The 27,278-nt window shown below is 41.3% G+C and overlaps 1 protein-coding gene across 2 annotated transcripts in view; it reads right to left on the bottom strand.

Annotated features, from left to right (window-relative positions):
* The window catches only part of FBXW8 (F-box and WD repeat domain containing 8), a 113,628-nt gene that overhangs the window by 38,353 nt on the left and 47,997 nt on the right, over window positions 1–27,278 (bottom strand). For both annotated transcript variants that reach the window (XM_027566702.1, XM_027566701.1), the window contains 2 exons: window positions 26,309–26,466; window positions 2,405–2,601 (listed from right to left, as the gene is read on the bottom strand). In XM_027566702.1, coding sequence (XP_027422503.1) covers window positions 2,405–2,601; window positions 26,309–26,466 — 355 coding nt within the window. The remainder of the gene's footprint in view (window positions 1–2,404; window positions 2,602–26,308; window positions 26,467–27,278) is intronic.

Below are 27,278 nucleotides of genomic sequence, written 5' to 3'. Positions count from 1 at the left end.
CACAGCCAAGAACCAGAAAACCCAGAACATGCCTTACTAAGGGACTAATTAAACAACTTACAGTATACTGATGTACTAGAGTACCATGCGGTCATAGAAAAAAGCACAAAGACATTCTTTATAAACTCTTACAAACGGATCACTTCTGAGACAAACTTGGGGGGGAAAGCAAGGAAGCAGGGTTAAGAGGACTTTACAGTGTGCCAAGGTGTGTAAAAGTGGCAGAGGAAGCCTGTGCACACTTGGCTTGCACGTGCGTAAATCTAACAGTGGCCGCCTTCAGGGAGAGAAATGAGCTGTGGGACAGAGCAGAAGGGAGATTCTCACTGTAAACTGTATTGTGTCTTTTAAATTCTGAACCATGAGGCTACAATAACTATTCAAAAACCAGAGTTAGTTTTTATTTCTTCATAAGAAACTGAATAAATGACAAAATTCACTCAGTTCCAAATTAGCCAAAATTGTATTTTTCACGTTTTGGCAAATACCATAAATGTGTTGCTGACAGTGTCTGAGTTACCTGCTTTCTCCCAGTTTCAACCTCATCCCGGGCAGGAAGGCCACAGGGAGCGTGCGGACGGCACACAGTCCTGCCGGCTGCACGACCGCCGCCGCTTTCTCTGATCGGCATGCACCGAAGGGGCTCCCTTTAAGAATAATTTGCTTTTCTAGATTCATAAGGGGCATGCTTGCCCCAGGGCCATTTACATCGGGTTTTCACCTCCCTGAATAAATTCTGAGAGGACAAAAGCAGAAGGTGAGCCACCTCTGTAATTATGAAAATCCACAGTCCCTGACAAGAAGCCAAGCGAGTTCAAAGGCCTGAATCCTGAGACCTGTCCAGAAGCACTTGAGAGTAAACATCTGGGTGACTCTGCTAATCCTTAGGACCGACGGTGTGAGTGGTGGCCCACATCCCCAGCCCAGTGCCCATCACAAAGGACAGCTGTTCCAGGCTGGCACTACAGACCCAGGAACACTGCCACTGTGACTCAGGGAGCCTATCTGAGGAAGACAAAGATGGCCCAGCCACCGGCCCAGAGGTGCCTTTTCTAGGGATGGCCCTCATCCAGGATGAGAAACAATAAACAGTGTTATGACACATGCCTCCAGCAGTGGCTGTTTGAGTCCTCTGTCCCCCATAAACGTCACTTCTTGCTTTCCTAAAATCAACATCCTCAGTCTAGCTGTTAAATTTCACCTTCATGTTGGATTTCTGACAGATCAAGAGCTTAGACTGACTGTGACTGTGCCATTTTGCTGGGAACTGGACACAACTTCACAAAGCTTCTGGTTGGTGCCAGCATGCCACCTGAGTGCCAAGGCTGGATTTGCACTTTCTGGAGGGACTCACATCTTAAGTAATTGTCTGAGTTCATATAATCATTGTTAATCTACAGAGTTCTTTAGGCAGAGGCCAAATAACAAGCACTATGTGGTTTTGAGAAGAAACAAAAATATGGTACTTTTGCATTTCTCTAATAAAACCCCAAGAGGAGAATCCAGCACCAGGCATTTTGGGGAATGCTGCCCCCAAACCAGACAGGCTTGTGGTTAACGGGACAAGCAGCTTACGGAGGTCAAGTGGTGACACCGTGGCTTTTAGTTGTTCACGTCTAACAAGACTCCCACTGGGAGGAAAAGGGAAAGGAACAGGGTTTGTGCCAGCTCAGGCCATCAATTATTATTCAGTGTTGGCTTTTCTGTTCACTCTCCTACAGGTGCCAAAACCAAGTTCGCTTGAAACTAAACCCAAATTCAACATAAACAGGTTTCAGCTCTTCCTTCTTACCATCACATCGTCTCCCACCATACAAATGTAGAGGCTCGGGCACAGGTGAACTCAAAATCAGGCTCCATGTGATGAACTACTAAGGTGAGCTCAGTTTCACACATGGTGTTGAGGAACACGCCTACCTGATCAACAATGACTAAATCTATGCTCATTCAAGAATTACTCCTGATGCCAAGTGAGAAAACCTTCAGATGGAAAAAGTGTAGGAGGGAAACCTTCTTTTCCACATGGTCTGGGATGCACCACTGCACTCATTTTCACTCATGTATCAGGCCAGATCCTGGTCTCAGATTCCCAGGGTGAACCTCCTGTTAATGCGAAGGAGGCTGAGGATGCCAGCAATGAGAAACTGCAGCCCCAGTGTCAGTCCTGGGGTGGAAATTACCACTTCTTATCTAGGGCAAGAGTCAATTCACCACTCTAAGTCTCTACTGACTTCTTGGTAAATGGAGGAAACAAAACTACCTACTTCACAGAGCTCTTGTGAGATTTATGGACAAAGAGCCACAGGAAGCCCTGCGTGGATGGGTGCTGTCAATATCATTTCTGTTTATATCAGACCCAGAGATTCTAAGAATGAAAAACAAAACAATCAGACTAAAAGCTCACCAGTTTCTGAACTTCAAATTCTGCAGCTATTTGCAAATTTCCCTCCTCGTTGGGGCATAACATTACAACATCAAAAGCAGAAGCGGTGGCAATTGTTGCGTCTTCCTGGCTGAGGGCTAGAGCTTGTATTCTTGCATCATGCTCAAAGCGATGAATTGGATACTTTCCAGTCCTTAGATTCCAAATATTAAGAAATCCTATACAGAAAAAAATAATTCAGGAATCAAATTCACTTAGTATGCACAATTATAGAATAATCATGTAACATAAAATTAAAAAGATAAATAATAACTTGGTAAAAAATACTTGGATGACACATAACAACGGGTCAATTTCCTTAATATACAAAGAGTTTATATGATTCAATAAGGAAAAAAGCAACTGAAAAGTGAACAAAGGACCTAAGCATGTTATGCTGTTCACAGGAAAAGAAATACAACTGACATACAGCATTTTAAAAAATATAAAAATTCACTCACAACTAGAAAAATACAAATTAAAACTATAATAGAATACTATTTTTCATCAACGTTAAATTGACAAAAAAATTCATAAAACATTTGTTGCTGAGGATATGGGGAAATAGGCTTTTGCTAAACTGCTGATAGGAATGTAAACTATTTCACCTAATTCTGGAGGCAATTTGATAATATGTACCAAATTATCAATGTATGTAGGATAGTCACTACAACATTTTTAACTATGTCAGAAGACTGGAAGCTATCTAAATGTTCACCAGTAAAGAAATTCTTAAATAAGAATTTAAATACCTCATAGTTTGTACCTCCACTGTTTGGAGTTTAAATGAGCAATCAGAAGAGTCAGTCTTACATATACAAGCTATATGAAATGATCAACAAATATACTGTTAAATGAAAAAAGTACAGTACAGAAAACTGGCACAGCACACTATGTTATGTGTTTTAAAACTGTACACACACACACAATGTATACTTGGATTATCCCAGAAGGACACATAAAAAATTTAACAATGACTGACCTCTAAGGAAAGAAACTAGGGGAAAGAGACAAGAGTAAAAAAGAAATTTAGTGTACATCCTCTTGTATATAAAAAATTTTCTCCAAAATTATCTTTGCCAAAAAGATAAACTTTTAAAAAAACAGTTTTATGAGATATCTAAGAAGAATTGTTTTTAGTTGCTAGGCCATGTCCAACTCTTTTGTGACCCTATAGACTATAGTCCACCAGGCTCCTCTGTCCATGGGATTCTCCAGGCAAGAATACTGGAGTGGGGATCTTCCCTACCCAGACTGAACTCGCGTCTCCTGCACTGGCAGGCAGATTCTTTACTACTGAGCTACCAGGGAACCCCTCTAAGAAGAATAGGAGGACAAAATTGCTGAGTAGTTTTAACATATGGAGTTCTTAACTTACTCTATTTGTCCTCTTGCACAACAAATACTTTTTTTCTAGTTTTGTTAAAATATAATGGACACATAACATTATATAAGCTTAAGGTGTACAACAGAATGCTTTGATATACTGTGAAATGATTACCACAATAAGTTAACATCACTTCACATAGTTACAAATATCCTTTTCCTTATAATGAGAACTTTTAAGATCTACTCTCACAGTAACTTTCAAATATACAATATGGTATTATTAACTATGGGCTTTCCTGGTGGCTCAGTGGTAAAGAATCTGCCTGCCAACGCAGGAAACACAGGTTCGATCCCTGGGTTGGGAAGATCCCCTGGAGAAGGAAATGGCAACCCACTCTACCATTCCTATCTAGGAAATCCCTTGCACAGAGGAGCCTGGAGGGCTACAGCCCACGAGGGTGCAAGAGTCAGATATAACTGAGTGACTAAACATTAGTGACTACAGTCATCACTGCACATTACACCCTCAGAACTTATAACTGGAAGTTTGTACCTTCTGTACCCACCTTACATCAATTTCTCTACCCTGGCAGCCACAAGTCTGATCTCTGTTTCTTTGAAGTTTTTCTTGTTTTAATGATTCCACATATAAGTGTGATCATACAGTATTTGTTTTTTCTCTGACTTATTTCACTTAGCATAATGCCCTCAAGATCCATCCATATTGTTGCAAATAGCAGAGTTTCCTTCTTTTTTATGGCTCTATAGTGATCCCCTGTATACATATACCACATTTTCTTCATTCATTCATCCATCAGTGGACACTTAGACCGCTTCAATGTCTTGGCTATCGTGAGAAATGCTTCAGTGAACACAAGGGTGCTGGTATCCCTTCGACACAGTGATTTTGTTTCCTTCAGATGTATACCCAGAGTGGAATTGTTGGATCACATGGGAAGTGCTATTGTTAATTTTCTGAGAAACCTCCATACTGTTTTCCACAGTGGCTGCACCAATTTGCATGCCCACCAACAGTGCACCAGGGTTCCCTATTATCCACATCCTCACAACTGTTCTCTCTTGTCTTTTTTTTCATAATTTATTTATTTTTGGCTGTGCTGGGTCTTTGTTGCTGCACAGGCTTTTCTCTAGTTGTGGCGAGCAGGGGCTACTCTCTAGTTGCGGCGCGCAGGCTTCTCATTGTGGTAGCTTCTCTCGTTGCTGAGCACAGGCTCTAGGGCACGAGGGCTAAGCAGTTGCGGCTCATGGACTATAATCATTGTGGTTCCTGAGCTCCAGAGCACAGGCTCACAGGCTCAGTAGTTACAGTGCACAGGCTTAGCTGCTCCTCAGCATGAGGGGTCTTCCTGGATCAGTGATCAAAACCCATGTGCTCTGCATTGGCAGGCAAATTCTTTACCACTGAGCCACCAGGGGAGCCTATCTCATCTTTGATTAGAGCCATGCTAAGAGATGAACATGAAACGCATTATTACTGAGGACTTGTTACACGCCAGGCACTGACTTAGACACTAGCAGGTTCTGAAAACAGCCGTTAACCTACATTCTAAGAAGTTCTTACAAATACTTTACAAACTTCCTCACCACTACCTTCTTCTAGCCATGGTTAGCAGAGGTGTTTTCTTTTGCAAAATCTAAAACACAAGCTTGACTTATCCCAGACTTGTTAAAAACTACGACTTAGGAAATTCCTTGATCATACTACATAACCTTCTCCCACCCCCTTGAATGCTGACCCCAGATGAATTCCTTTTACACACACTGGTCGTGTCTCCACCCTTCTCAAACTGTCTACAACGATGATATCCAAGTGTAGCCCCTGGACAAGCAGCATCAGTATCATTTGGGAGCTTATTAGAAATTCAGGTTCATGGGCAGCAAACTCTGGGGATGTATGCCTAAGTTTGAGAACAAACTGTCTGGAGAAACTTACACTTTTCTACAGAAATATAAACTTTCCTGTATTTCGAGTGCCACTTATTCTTTTCTTGTCAAATAATTTCTTTTTACCATTCCCATCCATGAAGCTACTTTCCCCTCACAAAGAAAATATGCAAGAAAATAATTACTTCCTGAAAATGACATGCTATTCAATACAGACAAAGGATAGCTAACATGCATAGTTTTTAAGTCCTGAAAGAATAAAACCAAATTCTAAATGAAACATATTTAAATAGATAACACAAAAATATTTCCTGACACATAAAGGCTATGAACATTCATATTGAAAGGGCACATGATATATCAGGGAATAAAGAGTTAATACCAATAGAATTGTTAATACGATTATTACTCCAGGGACATTCTTGGTCTTCTCAATAAAAGGAACAATTTCTTAAAAAAAAGAATCACTTTCTGGCTCATGCTGGATAATGCAGATGATCTGATATCAACTGATTTTACTTTTCAAAAATCACTGAAAATAACCGTGCACAGATAACACAGTATGTGGTTGTCTGAGTTCAAACCCAGCTCCACTGTTTGCCTGCTGAAGGCCTTGGGCAAGTTACTCAAAGCTGAGAGTCTGTTTTCTCATCTTAAAACTGAAAACATTACCTACTACCTAGGACTTCTGGGCAGATTAAAGGAGAAAACCACACAAAACCCTGGAGACAGAGCAATCGTTTTTACATCTGGATGTTATCCTATATGGCCTGCCATGTTACACAGCATGGCTCAGCAGTAAAAAAAAAAAATCTACCTGCCAACGCAGGAGACAGGGGTTTGTTCCTTAGGTTGTGAAGACCCCCTGGAGAAGGAAATGGCAATCCACTCTAGTATCTTTGCCTGGAATATTCCATCAACAGAGGAGCCTGGTGGGCTACAGTCCATGGGGTCACAAAACAGGTGGATACGACTGAGCAACTGAACAATTTCTTCTCTACTGCCCATCCATAAGTCCAGTCCTATTTATTACAACTCCCTATTATCTAAAGCAGATAAAGCGCTCAATTTCCATCTTTCTGCAATCCCTCTTTCCATTTTCCTTTGCCTTGTACTTTGTCTTCTACATGTCAGCAAAACTGGAAAACTCAGCAGCAGCCACAGGACTGGAAAAGGTCAGTTTTCATTCCAATCCCAAAGAAAGGTAACACCAATGAATGTTCAAACTACCGTACAATTGTGCTCATTTCACATGCTAGCCAAGTAATCCTCAAAATCCTTCAAGCTAGGTTTCAGCAGTACATGCACTGAGAACTTCCAAATGGACAAGCTGGTTAGACAAGGCAGAGGAACCAGAGATCAAATTGCCAACACCTGTTGGATCATAGAGAAAGCAAGGCAATTCCAGAAAAACATCTACTTTTGCTTCACTGACTACGCTAAAGCCTTTGACTGTGTGGATCACAACAAACCGCGGAAAATTCTTAAAGAAATGGGAATAGACCACGTTACTTGCCTCCTGAGAAACCTGTATGCATGTCAAGAAGCAACATTTGGAATCAGACATGGAACAACGAACCGGTTCAAAATTGGGAAAGGTACATCAAGGCTGTATATTGTCACCCTGCCTACTTACCTTATATGCAGGGCACATGTGAAATGCTGAGCTGGATAAATCACAGGCTGGAATCAAGATTATCACGAATATCAACAACCCCAAACATTCAGATGACACCACTCTAATGGCAGAAAGCAAAGAGGAATTAAAGAGCCTCTTGATGAGGGTGAAACAGGAGAGTGAAAAAACTGGCTTCAAACTCAACACTCAAAAAACTAAGATCATGGCATCTGGTCCCATCACTTTATGGCAAATAGAAAAAGTAGAAACAGTGACACATTTTATTTTCTTGGAATCCAAAATCACTGTGAATGGTGACTGCAGCCACAAAATTAAAAGACGCTTGCTCCTTGGATGAAAAGCTATGAGAAACCCAGACAGGCTATTAAAAAGCAGAGACATCACTTTGCCAACAAAGGTCCATCTAGTCAAAGCTATGGTTTTTTCAGGAGTAATGTACAGATGTGAGAGTTGAACCATAAATAAGGCTGAGCACTGAAGAATTGATGCTTTTGAACTGTGGTGCTGGAGAAGACTCTTGAGAGTTCCTTGGACTGCAAGGAGATCAAATTAGTCAATTCTAAAGGAAATCAACCCTGAATATTCATTGGAAGGACTGATGCTGAAGCTGAAGATCTAATACTTTGGCGACCTGATGCAAAGGGCCACCTCATTGGAAAAGACCCCGATGCTGGGAAAGATTGAAGGCAAAAGGAGAAGAGGTTGGCAGAGGATGAGATCGTTTTATAGCATCACTGACTCAATGGACATGATTCTGAGCAAACTCTGGGAAATAATGAAAGACAGGGAAGCCTGGTGTGCTGCAGTCCATGGAGTCGCAAAAGAGTCAGAAAGACTGAGTGACTGAACAACAACAGCTTTATCTTTAAACAGTAAATGCATTGAACATAGGATCTTACTATAGGGTAATATTCAGCACTAAATACATACAGCAAGTTAGAAGAAAATAATACATTTGGGTTGCTCTGCAAGCCTTTCAAACTGTCAGTAGGCTAAGGGGGTGATTACAAACAAAAGCAGAGCTTTCTTCAAGTTAAATGCTGCTTCAGATGTAAAACAGTGTACTCTTCTAAGAATTATGATAAGCTTGTTGGTAAGTGGATTGAGAAAGGGTCCACAACACATTCCTCTGGCAAATATTTTGGCAAATTCTTTCCATTCAGACTCAGAAACAACAGATACACTGTAGAAAATGCCAAGGGCTCTACATATTAAATGGGAGACAGGCACGTTCCAGGACGTGCCTCTTCCCAACAAGCCTGCATTACATTTGTTTGCTGACAACACAATAAAGCAGTACAGCCACTGCTGCTGCACGGAGCCTGCGAGCATTCACACACTCACTCGTCTCCTCTCCTACAGTGCTTACTTCCACCTCGCGAAGAGCATCATTACCTTCATTTGACAGAAGAGAAGAAACAGAAGCTCTGAGGGGCTCAACAACTGGTCCAAAGCCACTTGGTAAGCGATGAGGCTGGGCTGGAAGTCAGCTAGAAAGTGCAGGGTGAGCGGCTGCGTTTACAAGTGCATGAAGTAACCATGAGCTTGATGAGTAATCGACATGAACTCAACCTGTGTTCTGCCAAGTGTGGAAGTTACTCAACCACAGCTCACTCGAAACACACATGGAGTTTATCTATAAGCACATTTTTCATTATTAATCAAGTATTGGTTTTGTTGGCATCATTTCCCCAATAGAATTGTATGCAATAAAATACCCTTCACCGCAAGACTGCAGAGCTGTTCTAAGAAGGGTCTTCCTAGAAAATACCTTCCAGGTGCCATCCATTGAATGGTCACATCCTTCTCTTTTGAATGTCTGTGGTGTCGTGGTCTTTGTCAATTTTCTCCAACTATGAAGTGTGTGACTCAGCCAGACCCTCACCTGTCATCAGTACCAGTATTGTTCACAAAGTCCTTCAACTTTAACGTAAGTTAACATTTAGGGCTGCACTGTTCTCTTGATGAAGTGACCTTCTGTCATATGAAATGTCTTGCTGTTACGTTCTTCCCTCTGAAATCTACTTTGATACTGATAGAGTCACTCCAACTCTGGAGTAGTGTCAGCACGCTACCTGTTTCCCCCTCCTTTCACTTTGCCTTGTGTCTATCTAAAGTGGGTTTACTTGTAGGTGGTGTGCAGTTGGTCTTGCTTTTAACTGGGGTATGCAGACGACTTATCTTTAAGTGACTATTGGCAATGGTGGGTTTAGTCCACCAATTGTCTTGTTTTCTATTTGTCCCATGTGTTCTTTGTTCCCTTTCCCCCTTTTTCTGCCTTCTTTTGGACTGGGTATTGGGTTAATTATGTGTTCATGTCATTTTGATTCCTTTGTTGGTCTATTAGCCAAACTGTGTTTATTTTAGGGGCTATAGACTTGCAGCCTCACCTGTAACTCACCGGTCTGCCTTCAAGCAATACTGCACCACTTCACACACAGGGAAGCAGCACATTCCCATTCCCTCCCGCCCTGCCTTTCTGCTATTATTGCCATACTTTTTAATCACTACATATGTTATAAACCCCACACGCATTGTGATTATTTTTGCATAAGCAGGCAATTATCTTTTAAAGAGAAATAAGAAAAAAAAAAACCCATTTATATCTACCCATGTAATTACCACTTCTACTGCTCTTCCCATATCACTTGTAAGACGGTTAAAACTCCTGCAGCTTTTGCAAGATGTGCAATTTCACTTTCCCACTGTGTTGCTGGATATCTGACCCAAAATACAGAGATGAGGTGAGCAAGAGCCAGCACAGCAGCTGACAGGAGGGATGCCTGAGAGAAAGCTAATTTTATGAAAGGTAATTTTTGTTGTTGTTGTTAATATAGTTAAATCATGCTACTTTTACAACCCTAAAACTACAGGGGCTTCAACAGTGAAAACTTGAATTATAAGAATATTTTATAATATTATGCTTGAATTACTACCCGTGTTAACCAATTTTTAGCCAAAAAGCAGTCAATGCAACAATACATTCAACACGTATTTGAGCCCCTGCCCGGGGCCAGTCACTGTTCTAAGCACCAGGAAAACTGCAGTGAACAAGACAAAATAAACAAAAAAATCCCTGACTGCCTGGAGCTGATGTTCTAGTGCCATCACCAAGCATCTTGTTTTGGGGGCATGCAGGAAGATATAATCTTTATTTTCACAACATTCACACTGCAGAAAAGACCAGTTATAGTCACGAAGATACAACTAACCACAACAGATATATACACAAAGTGTGAGGGGACAATGGATAAGCTTAACTTTTTGTCCTGTTGACACACTATTTTAAGATTCCCAAAAAGGAGCAGCTAACTTTCACAGACATTCCAAGTTGAACTGAGTCCACATACATTGCATAATATTAAAGAAGCTGTAGTCAACACCTGTCAGAGCTTGATAAATTACCTTCCCAAACAGGGGACAGTTTAAAAAATCTGATGTAAATTCACTTGAAAGGCCAAGTTTTATCATACTGCAGACACAGCACTAGCATGGATGTGGCTCCTAATATGGTAGATTTCTGAGGTGGCAGGAGTGTGTCCTTTTTCTGCTCCATTTCCTACGGAAAGTGGCTGAACATCCATAAAGGTTTGCTGAATGTTTGTCTTATGTTTTAGCAACGGAACATTTGGTTGTAAGAAACAAATCCACTGGCTTAAATACAAAAGGAAACAGACTGAACAGAAACGAGGCTAGTTCACGGAACTCAAGGGCAGAAAACATAGCTGGACCGGAAAAGGGATTAGAGCCGGAAGTAGAAAAACATTCAGACCCAGGCAGTTCGTCTCCTGATGCACCACACGTCTTGCCTCTGCGTCTCTCTGTACTGTGCATCCCTCCCCACCCACCCCTCTCCACAAAGCAGCTTTCTCTCTTCCCAATTTCACAAGGGCTTCTACTCCAAGCACACAACTGAGACTGAGAAGTCTGAGCCCAATGGCTTAGCCAAGAACATGAAACAGCCGCCCCCAGGCCTGGGGTCTCCATCCTCGTTTACTGAGGCCAAAAGACCAACTCAAATGCTACAAATATACCCACCTCTAGAGGGGCTTCCAAGCAAGGAGATGCCCGTAAGGGTGTCTACCATCTTTACTCCGCATGCTCGGCCAAGGTGAAGCAAGAGAAAACTTCTCAGCAAATGCGAAGGGAGCTTCACTGTGGCTCTTTGGTGGTGACTGAGCAAACAGGTCATCGCCAGCATTCCCTGAACCAGACATAAATGACCCTCAGCACCGGGGCTGATGGCCCATCTGCCTCACACCGGGAAAGCTGAGAGGAGAGCAGGTGTGTCCGCCTTTCCCTCGGTTGCTGGGTAAAAGACGTGTAACTCTCAACCAGTGCCGGATCTCCACAACACTGCTTCACTCATGAACAAAGTAAAAAGGACTCAGACAAAAGAAAAAGGCTCTCTCGAAAAACGTGGAGGACCACAGCGAGGGAGGGCCGCCAGCCCAGGAAAGTAGACGGGAGCTGGGCTTGGCAGGCCCACTGCTCTCTGGGCCCGGGACCCTCCACCTGGACAAGCCTCCGCGAGGCGGCGGGAACACCAAGCTCACCCGAGCCTAGGAACAGTCATTAGCGGTGACATGAGTAACGACGGCCAGTCTTTGGAGGAGACATAAAGCCGGCTCGGCAGCTGTGGATGGGCACCGGTGCCAGTCTGCAGCACGTCCCTCCCACCTCCCAGAGGAGGCCAGCCAGAGTGTGGTAATGAAACTGCACAGAGTGGAGATGGGATCTCAATGAGTTTAAACTGATTTATGTTAGCTTTTGTAAAGAGCACGCGATATCATGAAAGTGCTACCACTGTGAAATAATGTCGACAATCCTTAAGACCTCCGCCTAATGGCACTTGGGCAGAATATTTATATGCCTCGTCGTGGGAACAAGGGCCATAATGGATACCATTTTTGTTTTATTAGGGATGCATATTTAAATTAATCTGCTATTTGCCTAAACAATTAGCTGCTTCTGTTTGCATGCACAAAGCCAAAACTGCAATTAGGCTTCCATCAAAAAGATAAGTCCCAACTAAAACTGTCCCAGTGGAGTCGTAAGAGCTCAGGGCAGAACTTTCAAAAATTACTTTTTAGCATAATGGTAATTATGTTAATTGCTTGAAAGGTAAATAACTGCTGAACTGGTTTTGGGAAAAGACAATTGGTATTATCCCTCCCCTTTGATCTTCTCCATGCACCATAAAATTTACAACAGGTTACCAGTTTAGAAAGTCAGAGACTGGTCACTTCTTGAACTGCAGGCTGTCTTGTAGTCTTTTGTGCTATCTCGATTAGAACTTATTTTAGCCACGAGCTCCTCTTCACTTGAGGTGGCATAACCAACACCTGAGGCTTGGTCTCAGCTTCCTAACAGTTAAGTAGACAGGATCAATTAACTGCAGTTCAGAGACACTCAGTGAAGCTGACTATTCCTAAAGACGGCTGCCAATCTCAATTTCTACCATGTTAAGTAAAAACCTGCCTGTAAGAAATGAAGCAGGAGTCAAAGGAAATTCTGCAATGAGAAAAAGCATCTTAACAGAAATTTCAATTACACCCATAGCACTCACTGAATGTGTACCTCTTCACTCACTAAGCCTGCACAGCATCACCATGGAATGCAAGCCAGAGATGGAGGCTAGTGTAAAGTTTAAGAGGACAGCACAACTTCTGCTTTCAGAGGGTAAGAGGTAAGAGGTTAAAACCAGTGCAAACAAGGGTCATAAGGTAGGGCTAACTCACAGAAGATCTTGAAAAAGATGAAACAGAATGAAATTTATTCTTTACTGAGATGCAGCATCCACATGCATGTCAGCCTTGACCTCCCAGCTGAACGCGGCTCTACAGCTGAACTCTTGCTTAAGGCAGAAAAACTGTACACAGGAAGCATCCTGGAAGCTGCATCCCAGACAAGTAAGGAGATCTGAGTGGGCCTGTGGACCAACGACCTGACTGGTTAGCACATAAGCAAGGGAGCGACCAAAGCAGAAACTGAGTCAAGGAGGAGGAAAGATGATATATTCAGTAGTCTCAAGTTCAAAGCAGAAAGAACGAACATTCTAAAGAGAAGACTCAAAAACAGAAAGACAGGAAATTGAAAAGGACGCAGATGATATGGTGTAAGAATACGACAATGTTACTAAATAGAAACATTTACAGTTAGCAAAGTCAAAGGAAAAACAGATTGGCGGGGAAGAATTTGGACCGGCTCTTCTTTAAGCGGGTGTAGTTCAAGAAGGCAGTTGATGCAAGAGAGCCGTCACTGTGCACACAGCCACTAACTCCAGCCAGATCCTTCCTGCAATACAACTAAATGATGTGAACACAATACAGGCTGTATCTGGAAGAGTGTATCAGACACCAGGAATGGCCAATGTCTTTGGAGAAGAGACGGGGATGACTGCGGGAATCAGGACCCTAAGGTGGTATGGAGAGAAAAAAGGTTTTTTTTTTAACTACGTATTTCTTCTACAAGTAGTACTATATCAAACAATTTGTTATAATTTGTAGACATATCTCTATACATATTAATTTGATCACTGATGTTGAAAAGATGGTCATTTTTTCAAAGGACGTTGACACCTTTCATAAAAAACATTTTTTCTGGACTTCATTCGGTTCCACTGGTCCACAGGTCTATTCTCAAACCAGTATCAACATTGTTTTGATTACTGTCATTTTACAGTAAATCCTCCAATCAGGTAGCATAAGAACTCCAGCTTTATGCTTTTTTCCAAGATTGTTCTTTGCTATTCTCAGGCCACCACATTTTCTTTCAGATATTAAATTTTAGAATCAGCTTTTTCAATTTCTACCCAAAAAGCCTATGGGGATTTTGACTGAAATTGGATTGAAGCTCTAGATCAATTAAGGGAGAGCTGGCATCTTAACAGCATTCAACTTGCCAATCCATGAATCTAATAATAACCCTCTCCCTTTATTCGTGCTTTCCTCAAATTTTCCTCAGTAATATTTTACACTTAGCATATAGGTTTTAAACATACATTGCTGAGTTAATCCCCAACTATGTTATATTTCTGATGCAATATCAATTCCAATTGTTTGCTGCTCACTTGAATACTATAGATTTTTGCATCCTGACCTAATATCCAGTATCATTGCTAAATATATTAATATTTATTCTAGTAAAACACTTTTGTTGCTAGCTTAGGAGTCTATCCATTTATTCACAGACAATTTTATTTGCTCCCTAACTGGATACCTTTTCTTGCCTTACTGCCCTAAGTAGGCCCTCCAGCACAACATTTAACAATTGTAGTGAAAATCGACAGTCTTGCCCTATTTCTGACTCTAAAGGGAAAGCATCTTTTACCACTAAGTACAAAGTTAGCTCCAAGTTTTTCATAGATTCTCTTAAGCAGACTGAGAAAGTTAGCTAAGTTTTTAATAATGAATAAGAGTTTGTTTTTGTCAAAAAATTTTTTTGTTTCATTGAGATGAACATACAGTTTTTTTTTATAGTCTAACATGATGCGTTATATTAATTGTTAATGGAATCAAACTCACCCTGAATTCCTGGGATGAATCCTAACTGGTTATGATGTATTATCTTTTTAACATATTTGCAGGATTCAATTTTATAATACAGTTGAGGATTTTTACATCTATGCTCATGAGGAATATCCATCTGTAGTCCTTGTTTTCAGGTGTTAGTTGTTATTGTTTCTTCTTTATCTAGCCTTCATGCTGGCCCCATAAGCGGAGTTGAGAACGGTTCCTCTTAGTCTATTTTACGGAAGTGTGTAGATTTGATATTATCTCTTCCTTAAGTGTTTGATAGGATTCACTGGGCCTGCAGTTTTCTTTGTGGAAACTACTAAATTATAAATTTGATTTTTTAAAAAATTGGAAATAGAGCTATTTATGTTTTCTAGTTCTTGTTAAGTGAACTTAGGTAGTTTGTCTTCCAAAAAGTCAATTCATCCATTTTATCTAACTTATGGATTTACTGGCATAAAGGTGTTCCTAATATTTCATTTTAACTTTTTAATATTTACAGGATTTGTAATGATGTCCCATCTTACATTCCTTATGTTGGCAATTAATTTCTTTTCTCTTTTTTTCCATCAATCCGGCTAGGGATTTGTCAATTTGATCAATTTTTTCAAAGGTATGGTTGTCCCTTCATTGATTTTTCTCTATTTTTTTTAACTCTATTCTACTCCATTGATTTATGCTCTTTATTACTTTATTCCTTCTGCTTATTTAACTTTCTCTTCTTTTTCCATTTTAAGGTGAAAAGCTATACTGTTGATTTGCGACTTTCTCTTTTCTAATATAAATAGTCAATGTTATAAATTTCCCTTTAAGCATTGCTTTAGCTACATCCCATACAATGATATACTGTTTTTAATTTTCCTTCAGTTCAAAATATTTCCTAATTTCTTTGGTGATTTCCTCTCTGACTTATGGGTTACTCAGAAGTGTGTTGTTTAGTTTTTAAATATTTGGAGATTCTCCCTGCCCTAGCCCTGGAGTCAGCCATTACGCCAAGAAGCCTTGGGTCCTTTTAGTAAAGAGCGATATTTTTCAAGACCTGAGCACTAGGTCAGAGTTTTGCTACTGGACTATTGCTGCTTCTATACCTTTTTCACAAACAAAGCCAGGACATACGTGAAAACATAGGCATACGAACATACATACATTTCTGGCTGCTTATCAATCGATACTGAAAACCACGCACTCCACACCAACAGCTCCTATTCCAATCCAGCCCCCGAGAGTTCCTTCTGGCCATCCCCACTTCATACCTGCACCTCCCTTCTCCAACAACAAGAAAACTGGCTCCTATTATCCTTAGTTGTCTTACCTGCTCAGCCTCTCTGTATGGTGGCAACCTTCCAAACCCTCCAGGTCACTGTTCCCCTCGAACTCCCTGCCCTACCTAACCCTAGCACCCCTAGACTGTTGTCCCACTCCATGGGCCTCCCTAACAGCTCTGTGACTCAAAATACTCAATACAGTTCACAAATATATTTATCTCTGCTATAACAGAGCCTAGGGTTCACAACAGAGTAAACATTACAACTAAAATTGGAAGTGCTGAAGAGGAAATTAAATTTTATGGCTTAAAATTAATTTTCTTGTTAAAAAAAAAAAAAACAACTCATGCTTAGTTTTCATTAGGTAGATTGAAGAACTTGGACAATTTATTTCTGCAGTTTCCACTATCTCCCCAAAGCTCCCCTGTGCTATTTATTGCTCCCTTCTGTTCTTAATCTCAACTGTAGTAAGACAGGACAGCTACTCTGAATTCATGCATCATGCTGTGCCTTATTAAAAAAATCAGTGTTCAGTAAAACCAGACCCCCAATAAACCAGAAGATTAACACCAACTCTCGTATCATTAATACAATGTGCCAGTGTTTTCTGCATGATAAAACGATTTCAAATTATTTTCATAGTAACTTCAAAATTTGTAGTTATCCAAGAAATTGCTCATTTGCTATGTGTGTCTAAGCATGAGAACATTGCTCTCCAGTGTTTCTTAAATTCGAGAGCTTACAGACCTCTAAGAATTCATCTATGGACCAGTTAGTGTGAAAAACAGAGCATTACAAGGCACCGAGGTGACCACTGGGTGCCAACAGCCTGTGACTACAAATGCAAATTCAATTAATGAGCTCTCACAGTGCGGTTCAGTCACAAGGCCAAAAGTTCCAGATTCCTTTTTCAAATGACCATAAAAACACACAGATTTTTAAAAATTTCCTAGAGATCTCACAACTCCCACCCACAGTTTTATCTGTGGAATGCCACTTAAGGAACACTGAGCTATTATTTAGTTACAACACAAATGCAGTCCAAAGCATGTATAAGCAAGTGTAAAACAAACATAATTTAAAACTTCCCCGAGGAACAGAAAAACCTTAAAATAAGTATTTTTATTTGACATCTTCCTCCATAACATAAACACAGTCTCTATGGCTTGTCTATGAAACAAATTTTAACACCCTAAGACCACTCCAAGTGCAATCAACTATAACATTCAATGCTCTAAGAAACACTTCCGCAATACTAAAAAAAACCCACCTCAGTTCAGAATTCTGCACTTCAATTTTTAATTCCACTCTGAATATCTTTAAAATGTAAGCACTTGTACTATTAAGAAAACTGTTTAAATGTATTCTTTTAAAAGAACTCTACCTGGGGGACTTCCCTGTTGGTCCAGTGGTTAAGACTCTGCCTTCCAATGCAGGGGACAGGGGTTCAATCTCTGGTCGGGAAACTAAGCTCCCACAAGTCATGAGGGAACTAGAGAGCCCGAGCACCACAATGAGAAACCCCTGCAGCACAACTAGAGAAAGCCCACAAACCTCAGTGAAGACTCAGAGCAGACTTAAAAAAAAAAAAGAGGGCTCGACCTGGTATTTTTTTGGTTTTTATCAGAAAGATGTTTCATTTTGTTTTGTCCGCCAAGTGTCTGAATAAGGCTAAGACCAAAAGGTAGACAAAGGTTTCTGGCAAGAATTACTTACCAAGACTTTAAGAGAAAAATGACCAGAAAAAGAAAGCCTTGGAAAAAAACAACCCCAATCCTCCATAGTTCAGGTACGCTAGCCATCTCCTAAACAATTATGTTAATAATCCACTTCTGAAACTTAAGTTTTGATCAGGGGAGAGGAGCAGACTGAATACTGCATTCAAAGGTTATGTTATGACATTAAAATGTCATCAACATCTAAGAGACATAAGCAAAACTACTGAAGAACCGATTTTTTAATTAAGCATAAAATTGCAACTAAAACTTTGGATGCACCTAGTCTCAGTAGCTGCCTAAGTAAAACATGGTCCTACTGTTCACTGCTGAAAAGAAGCTTGGAGAGACCCACTCCCATCCATTGTACACACGTCAGGAAACAAGAAATCAGTCACTCCAGCCCGGGGCAAGCAGAGTCCTGGACAACAGAGCGTGTGTGGGCACAGACAACTGCACTGGGAGTGCTGCACCAGTGGATAAGCCACTCTGCCTGGCTCCATGGTACCCCAGAAAGATGACTGCTGGCTGTCCCACCTAGGCTTCCACGTGCTGAAGAGCACTGAGTCTCCGCTCTCCGCCTACAGGGACAAATCAGAACTTCTTTGCACCTTAGAAGTGTGTAATCTCATTTCTAACCAAAGAGTGAGTTTTTGAGACAAACTCTGAGCAGGGAGCGGGTTTCGAGTACGCTGCCATTCCCTAATGTGGTGGCTCAAGGCCAAAGGCAGGCAAGCATGGAGCAGATGGAGTCCTGGCAAGGTCTGCACTGTCCCTGCATTAGCAGCATCTGCTCATTACTCAGAACCTTCGCCTGCTTTATCTAATGCTCCAGGAAAAGCATTCTGATTTGATTCATTTCGGTATGGTAACGTGCAACACAATTAGTGGTAAAATCAAACTGGAGAGCGGCCAGAGCTGACAATCGGAAACAAGGCAGAAGAAATATGAGGCCAGTGGGTTGGAATTCAAAAAATCACAAGTGTGGATCATCTTGCCAAATCTCACCACCCCAGGTGGGTGTAAGAGTGTTCCTACCGGACAGGGAGGCTAAAAAGGACGTGGGGATGGCTTACTCTCTCCCAGACCAGCTTCCATCTCCGCCTCTGGACTTGATTCCTTCTGTGGAGAATACATGTACAGACAGACCACTGAGGGGGTCTCCACGGCTACAGAGCTTCCCTTTGGCACAACCAGGGAGCTGAAGTTCATTAACTCGTTTTATTGTCTTCTTCTTCTCTGTGGAGCACGGTCACAAATTTCAGACCCCCAAGGTGAATCTCCTTTGTGCCATGGCACTGCCTAACAAGTGCGTGTTCACTGCTCTACAGAGGAGCACTACGAAATGTGCATTTGATTATCTTGATCTGTCTTTGCCTAGAAGTAGCTACTCATGAATATGTTAGTACAGATATCATAGTTCCAATCTGCTAAACTGAAGTAAGACTAAAGACAGTGCCTCCTGAGGTCTGGGGGTGGGAGGGGCGAATGAAAAGTTGTTGCTTATCTCAGAAGGTAACAATTCCTATCAGCCTGATAAAACCAGCGAGTGAGAGAGGAACAAGAAAACTCAGGAGCTATCATCAAAGAAAAATCCTAATACTAAAAGGAGTGCGTGCGTGCTGAGTTGCTCAGTCATATCTGACTTTGTGCGACCCCATGGACTGCAGCCCACCAGGCTCTTCTGTCCATGGGATTCTCCAGGCAAGAACACTGGAATGGGCTGCCGTGCCCTCCTCCAGGGGACCTTCCCGACCCAGGGATCAAACCCAGGTCCCTTACAATCTCCTCCTGCACTGGCAGGCGGGCCCTTCACCACTAGCGCCACCTAGCGCCACCTGGGAATTCTAAAAGGAATTTGAGACACGTCAAAGATTTCAACGCAAACGATGCAGCCAAGGAAGCACTACAGATTTTACCCACAGAAGGGTAAAATGAAACCCCAAATAGTAAGGCTGAAATGTGATGATGTAAATGTAAGCAACCAGACAGACCACTTGGACAAAATGTAACATCTAGAAACAGACTGAAATACTAAGAGTTTCATATGTAAAAATCTGTAAAGGTAGCACCTCAAACAAGTGAGGTAGAGATGGGCTTTCTTCTAAGAAATGTTGGAAAGATATAATCAGATTCATATGCTATTCCAGGATGAACTCTATATTGGTCAGGATTCAAACATAAAGATAACCCAAAACACTGTCATCAAAAAGAACACAAATGACAAATGCCGGCAAGGATGTGGAGAAAAGGGAACCCTCATACATTGCTGGTACGAGAGTAAACTGGTACAGACACTGGAAAAGAGTACTTCGCAAAACGCTAAAAATGTAACTACCATATGACTAAGCAATTCCACTCTGGTATATATTCCAAAAAAACAAAAACACTAATTTGAGAAGATACATGCAACCCCAACCTTCATAGCAGCATTATTTACAATAGCCAAGATATGGAAGCAACCTGTCCATCAACAGATACAAAGAAAACATGGTGTGTGTGTGTGTGTGTGTATATATATATGTATACACACACACACACACACACACACACACACAATGGAATACCACTCAACCATAAAAAACAATGGAATTTCCATCTGTAACAACATGGACAGACTTAAGAAGGTATTAAGCTAAACTGAAGTCAGTCAAACAAAAAAAGACATGATCTCATTTATATGTGGAATCTTATAAGCAAACCTAACAGAAAAGAAACAAGCTCATGGATATAAAGAACAGGCTAGTGGTTACTCCTGGGAGAGGGAAAGGGGAGGGGCAGAGACAAGATGGGGATGGGAGCTGAAGCAGCACAAACTACTATGTACAAAATTTGAAAAGCTACATGGATATATTATCCAGCACAGTGAATACAGTCAGTATTTTATGATAACTAAAACTGGATTACAACCTTTAAGACTGTGAATTACTATGTTGTACACCTGATATTTATATAATATTGTACATTAACTATATCTTAATTAAAAAAAAATTTTAAGCCCTAAAAGTAACAGAAGAAAAAAATTACAAGTGGCAGGTACACATGTGAAAAAATTCAACCTTTCTCACACTAAGAGAAATGTAAATTCAAACATTTGGATACCATTTCTTATCAAAGTGACACCTAACATTTTGAAACAAATAACTTTGCTGATAAAACTTAAAAAAAATGGGCTGGTAAGAATGCTACATAATATAACCCCATTTTCATTTACCTTTTGACACAGACATTTTCTGGCAGGAAACAATCCATCCTGCATGCACATGAAATGTCATATGTACAGGCTTTTCACTACAACACTGTAACAGTGAAAGCAGAAGCAACCCAACTGTTCCTCGATAAAGGACTAAGTAAACAAATCATAGTGTACACAGTGGGATACTATGAAAAAGGAGCGCCTTTCCCAGGCACTGACATGGACAACCTTTCATGCTATGTCTTTAACAAGATGTGAGCATTCTCAGGTTTATTACAGGATTATTTCCACTAGCCAAGATATGGAAACAACTCAAATGCCCATCAGTGGATGAACGGATAAAAAAGGTATGGCACAGGGACTTCCCTGGCGGTCCAGTGGCTAAGACTGCACTCATGACACAGAGGGCCTATGTTTGATACCTGGTCAGGGAACTAAGATCCCACGTGTCACCAACTAAAGATCCTACATGCTGCAACTAAGACCCTGTGCAGCCAAATAAATATTAAAAAAAAAAAAAAGACATGGTGTTAAGTCGCTTCAGTTGTGTCTAACTCTTTGCAACCTCATGCACTGTAGCCCACTAGGCTCTGCTGTCTATGGGATTTTCTAGACAAGAATATTGGAGTGGGTTACCATTTCCTCCTCCAGGAGGTCTTCCCCACCCAGGGATCGAACCTGCGCCTCCTGCATTAACAGGCAGGTTCTTTACCCCTAGAGCCACCTGAGAAGCCCCTTAAAAGACATGGTATATATACCCAAAATATACAACACATAATAAAATACTATTCAGTCATGAGAAAGAAGGAATTCCTGTCATTTTCAACAATGTGGATGGACTTTGACCATATTATGCTAAGTGAGATAAGTCAGACAAAGACAAGTGCTATATGGTAACACCTACATTGTGAAATCTATGTCAAACTTATTTTTAAAAAAACAGTAAAACGGTGGTTACCAGCAAGTAGGAGGCATGAGGGATAGGATTGATGGTGTTTAAAAGTACAAATAAAAAATACAAAAGTATCATTTGTCAAGTGATAAACTTGTTAAGTGATAAATAAATCACAGGGTTCTAATGCACAGTATAATGAAATACAGATAATAATACTGTACTATAATTATGTAATATTATAAATATTGCTACAATGGCCACCATATTACAATATATAAATGTATCAAAGTAACAGACTGTACACCTTAAACTTACACAATATTATATGTCAAATTTACTCAATTAAAAAAAAAAGATACACCATTAAGTGAGAAAAAAAAAAAAAAAAAAAAACGCCAAGGTACGCAACAATGTTATAAAGTAACATGCTGACAAAGGTCCGTAGAGTCAAAGCTATGGGTTTCCAGTAGTCGTGTACGGATGTGGTCATAAAGAAGGCTGAGTGCCAAAGAACTGATGCTTTGAACTGTGGTGCTGAAGAAGACTTTTGAGAGTACCCTGGACAACAAGCAGATCAAACCAGTCAATCCTAAAGGAGATCAGTCCTGAATATTCATTGGAAGGAGTGATGCTAAAGCTCTAATACCTTGCTCACTTGATGCAAAGAGCCAACCCACTGGAAAAGACCCTGATGCTGGGAAAGACTGAGGGCAGGAGGAGAAGGGGCGACAGAGGATGAGATGGTGGGATGGCATCATCGACTCAATGGACATGGGTCTGAGCAAACTCCAGAAAACAGTGAAGGATAGGGAAGCCTGGTGTGCTGCAGTCCATGGGGTTGCAAAGAGTCAGACATGACTGAGCAACTGAACGACAACAATCTTTTGTTTAAAGGGGGAGAGGAAAGAATAAGAACAGATATCAATACTTTGTATTTATAATAAAGAAATACTGCAAGCTAGACAAACTAAAAAATATGGTTGCTTTAGAATGGAGTGAACAAAAACGGGTAGAAGACTTTGCAATGTACAACTTTATGTTAGCTTGACATCAATGTATTAGTCAAACATATTAAATTACAAAATAAAACCCACTCATTTACTGATTAAAAAATTAAAATCACAAATATACACACATAACTACTATCTAGAAAAATAAACCATAAACAAAGTTCATTGAAAAATAAGTGACAAATTGAAAAAATATTTAAGAACAAGGACAAGCTTATTTCCTTAGCCCTTATTTTCAACCACAGAAGATAACAACCCAAAGAAAATGAGGAAACTATTCACAGAGAAAGAAATACAAGCACCTAATAACACAAAAGGCTGCATATTGTCACCCTGCTTATTTAACTTATATGCAGAGTACATCATGCAAAAGGCCAGGCTGGATGAAGCACAAGCTGGAATCAAGATTGCCAGGAGAAATATCAATAACCTCAGATATGCAGATGACACCACCCTTATGGCAGAAAGTGAAGAACAACTAAAGTTTTCTTGATGAAAGTGAAAGAGGAGAGTGAAAAAGTTGGCTTAAAACTCAGCATTCAGTATCTTAAAACTAAGATCATGGCATCCAGTCCCATCACTTCATGGCAAATGGAGAAACAGTGGAAACAGTGAGAGACTTTATTTTTGGGGGCTCCAAAATCACTGCAGATGGTGATTGCAGCCATGAAATTCAAAGATGCTTGCTCCTTGGAAGGAAAGCTATGATCAACCTAGACAGCAGATTAAAAAGCAGAGACATTACTTTGCCCACAAAGGTCCGTCTAGTCAAAGCTATGGTTTTTCCAGTAGTCTTGTATGGATCTGAGAGTTGGACTATAAAGAAAGCTGAGCACCAAAGAATTCATGCTTTTGAATTGTGGTGTTGGAGAAGACTCTTGAAAGTTCCATGGACTGAAAGAAGATCCAACCAGTCTATCCTAAAGGGAATCAGTCCTGAATATTCATTGGAAGGACTGATGCTGAAGCTGGAAACTCCAATACTCTGGCCACCTGATGCAAAGAACTAACTCACCAGAAAAGACCCTGATGCTGGGAAAGAATAAAGGTGGGAGGAGAAGGGAACGACACAGGATGAGATGGTTGGATGGCATCACTGACTCCATGGACATGAGTTTGAGTAAGCTCCAGGAGTTGGTGATGGACAGGGAAGCCTGGCATGTTGCAGTCGATGGGGTCACAAAGAGTCAGACATGACTGAGCGACTGAACTGAACAACACAATGAAAAAATATAAAATTATATAAGCAAAACAAAAACAATGGTGAAACACCGTGGCCACCTAGCAGACAAGCATGAGGAAGCCGTCATTACACTTTTGTATACATACAGTCATATACTTTTGGTGAGACTATAACCCAGTGAAACCTTTTTGGAGGGCAATCTGGCAATACTTATCAATATGTAAAGCATCTGTAGCCTCCAATCCAGTGATTACCAGTAAGTTACCCTGCAGATATACTTGTATAAGTCCATCTCAGTATCTGCTCAAGGATACTGCTTTGCAGTACTGTTTTTAATAACAACAACAACAAAATCCAAATGTGCATCACCAAAGGCCCTAATAAATAAATAACTGTACAGCCACATAGTGCAATACTACACAGGCTGAAAGAGAACAGGGTTTACCTATAAGCACTAATACAGAAAGACCCCAAAACATGTTGTTATTAGGTGAAAAAGCAATGTGTGTGCAAAATGTGACAGCAACTAGAGGTAGGGCAACAGGGAGGAACACTTCAACTTCTTTTTGGATATCTCTTGTTTTACATTTTATATTTTTGTGCTCTGTTTGAATTTTAACTACTAACTTTTTTTAAACCAAGTATTTAAAAATACATGATGGCAATTGCTTGCCAAGTATTTACTGAAAAGAGAAGTTCCTCTGGCATTCCTACAAGGTTTCCTAATATTTCTGTGCAACAGCAGGGAGGTGACAAAGACAATTTTAACCAACGATGTAAAACCAGCAGCACACTTGCATATCCTCAAAAGCTGGACTTTCAAGCTCATGAGAGATGAGCCGTGAGCGTGCAAATAAATCAGATGCACCGTTCTGTAAGTGTCTCTGTGGAGTATTACATAAACAGCATGGGATCCTGGGTACGGCCTAAGAGAGACCACCACAGTTCTGGATTCACCACTGATGAACGAGTCAACCTCAAGGAAATCACTTGGCTTCTCTGAACCTCAGTTTCCCGATCTGAAGGGGGTGTGTGTGTGTGTGTATGTGTGTCTGTGTGTGTGTGTCCCTCAGTTTCCCGATCTGAAGGGTGTGTGTGGGGGGGTGTGTGTCTGTATCTGTTTGTGTGTGGCAGGGTGAGGCTATCAGATTGTTCTGCAGTGTATGATTCTAACAGAGAAGTACTGCAAACCTTTGCATAGCTATATGGGAAAAAACCTCACTGGTAATTTGGCATGTAGGAATCACACTCAAGCTGCTCTTCTGTTATCTCTGCAAGATCTCAACAAACACACCTCATCTATGACATACCCTAGAGACAGCTTAGCTGAATTACTAGAGGCCAAAAGAAAGATCCATCAGTGGTGTCCAAATAATGCCAAACCCAAACAACAGAGTTCATATTGTTAGAGTAATAAAATGAACGTATTTAAGATTTCAGCCCTAATTTTTTTTAATGGCATATGCATATAAAGTTCCCATCAGCTCCATTACCACAGTTCTGTCCTACCTCTGAAGATCTGCAACCATGCCATGACATGAACACTAACATTCTGAAATATCTCATGGTCCTGACATTCAAGCAAGTGGGGAGATTTTGGAGATTCAGACTTCACAATACAATGGAAGTCAGGAGTATGAGAGGTGGTATACGGTATCGTGGCCATTGAAACTATTAGACTCTTCTTACCCAGTTCTGTAAATCCACAGTTGCCAGTACACAAAAAGAATTCTATGAGTCCCAGAGAGACAACATATTACCATAATTTATCTCATATAGTGTGTTAGTGCCAGGAAAAGGTAGACCCTGACTTTTATTTTTCTATTTCCGTATTTGTCAAAAGATTATCTCTGTCTGTCCTCTTTTCACTGTTTCCTTTGAATCAAGCAGAGCCAACAGGAAAAGTAGGCCAAGCATATTTAATATTTTACACCAAACAAGTTATTTGCTTAAGATGGCTTGGCCAGCCTCGTGTCTGGCACTAAAACCCAGCCCGACAGTTCCAGTAGGAATTAAACACCAGTTTTAATGGGTGCTGTGTTCCAATGCCTACTAATGCATTGAGGGTTATTGGCCAACTTCTTCACATAAACACAAGGATGAGTGTATGTGTGTGAACCTGTGTGTGTGCCCACGTGTATGTATGGAGGGATTACAGAGGGGAGCTGGCCACAGCTGCTTAATTTTTGTCAAGCTTTTTATCTTCTCTTAATAGGGAGGAGGGTTGCTTACCATCCTCGTAAGCTGCCACCGCCAGCGAGCTGTTTATCCTCACAAAGGAGACATATGGCTGCATTCCAGGCTCATCCTCCTCAAACTCCGATTCCAGGAAGGGGGCTGTGTAGTCCCAGGTGCGCGTGTCCCACACCCTCACGTCTCCCGACGTGTATCTGGAAAAGAAGGACACATGTGGTTCCAAAGGGGAGCGAATGGCAGGGCCGCGGTGCAGAGCCTGTGGGAGCCTGAAAGCGCCAGTGGAGGAAGACTAGGCAGGTAGGGGCCCACTGCTGCAACGCTGTTTACGCGAGTCACCCCAACAGGAGAGAACGGCAGCTCGGGAACAGAAGGCTGAGAACACGCTCCCTGTCCTCGTGGCACAGTGGTGACAATTTCAAAGGAGGATACCGTAATTAAAACACCGGACAGCAAGATCTCCCTGCCTTTCTTTTCGACTATTATACCCCTTCTGCTACCTTAAGTCCTCCCAGTAAAGGGATCACTAGCAGAAACGTGCAGAAGCCACACTATTTACACACACACACACACACACACACACACACACACAGGGCTAATGGTCTTACAGGCACAAGCTTTCTAATACCTCATCCATGCATCAGATTTGACTGATTAAAGTCCCTAAAGACTAATTGATTTGCTGAAACAATTAAGTCTTGCCTTCAGCAGCTAGACAGTGCTGCCTTCTCATGAAAAGCTCTTGCCGAAATGCATGACGCTCCCTGGTTTCACCCACTTAGAGCGCGGGAGCACTCACTCTCTCCTATCACGCCTGCCACTCCAACAAATGACTCTCTCCATCACGGCCGCGGCAGGGCCAGAACCTGGTCAGGCACCAGGCCCCGGGGACAATGGAACGGCCAGATGACAAGGTAGTGCGCTGCCTGCCACTGGAGGCCTTTATGCAGAGTTCCTCACAGCTGCTGCAGAGGGTCTGCTTCAATACCGAAGCACCTGTGCCGAGGCG

Source organism: Bos indicus x Bos taurus, chromosome 17 (assembly GCF_003369695.1).
Source record: "Bos indicus x Bos taurus breed Angus x Brahman F1 hybrid chromosome 17, Bos_hybrid_MaternalHap_v2.0, whole genome shotgun sequence".
In the NCBI taxonomy this organism is placed as follows: domain Eukaryota; kingdom Metazoa; phylum Chordata; class Mammalia; order Artiodactyla; family Bovidae; genus Bos; species Bos indicus x Bos taurus.
This window is presented reverse-complemented; position numbering and strand designations above follow the sequence as displayed.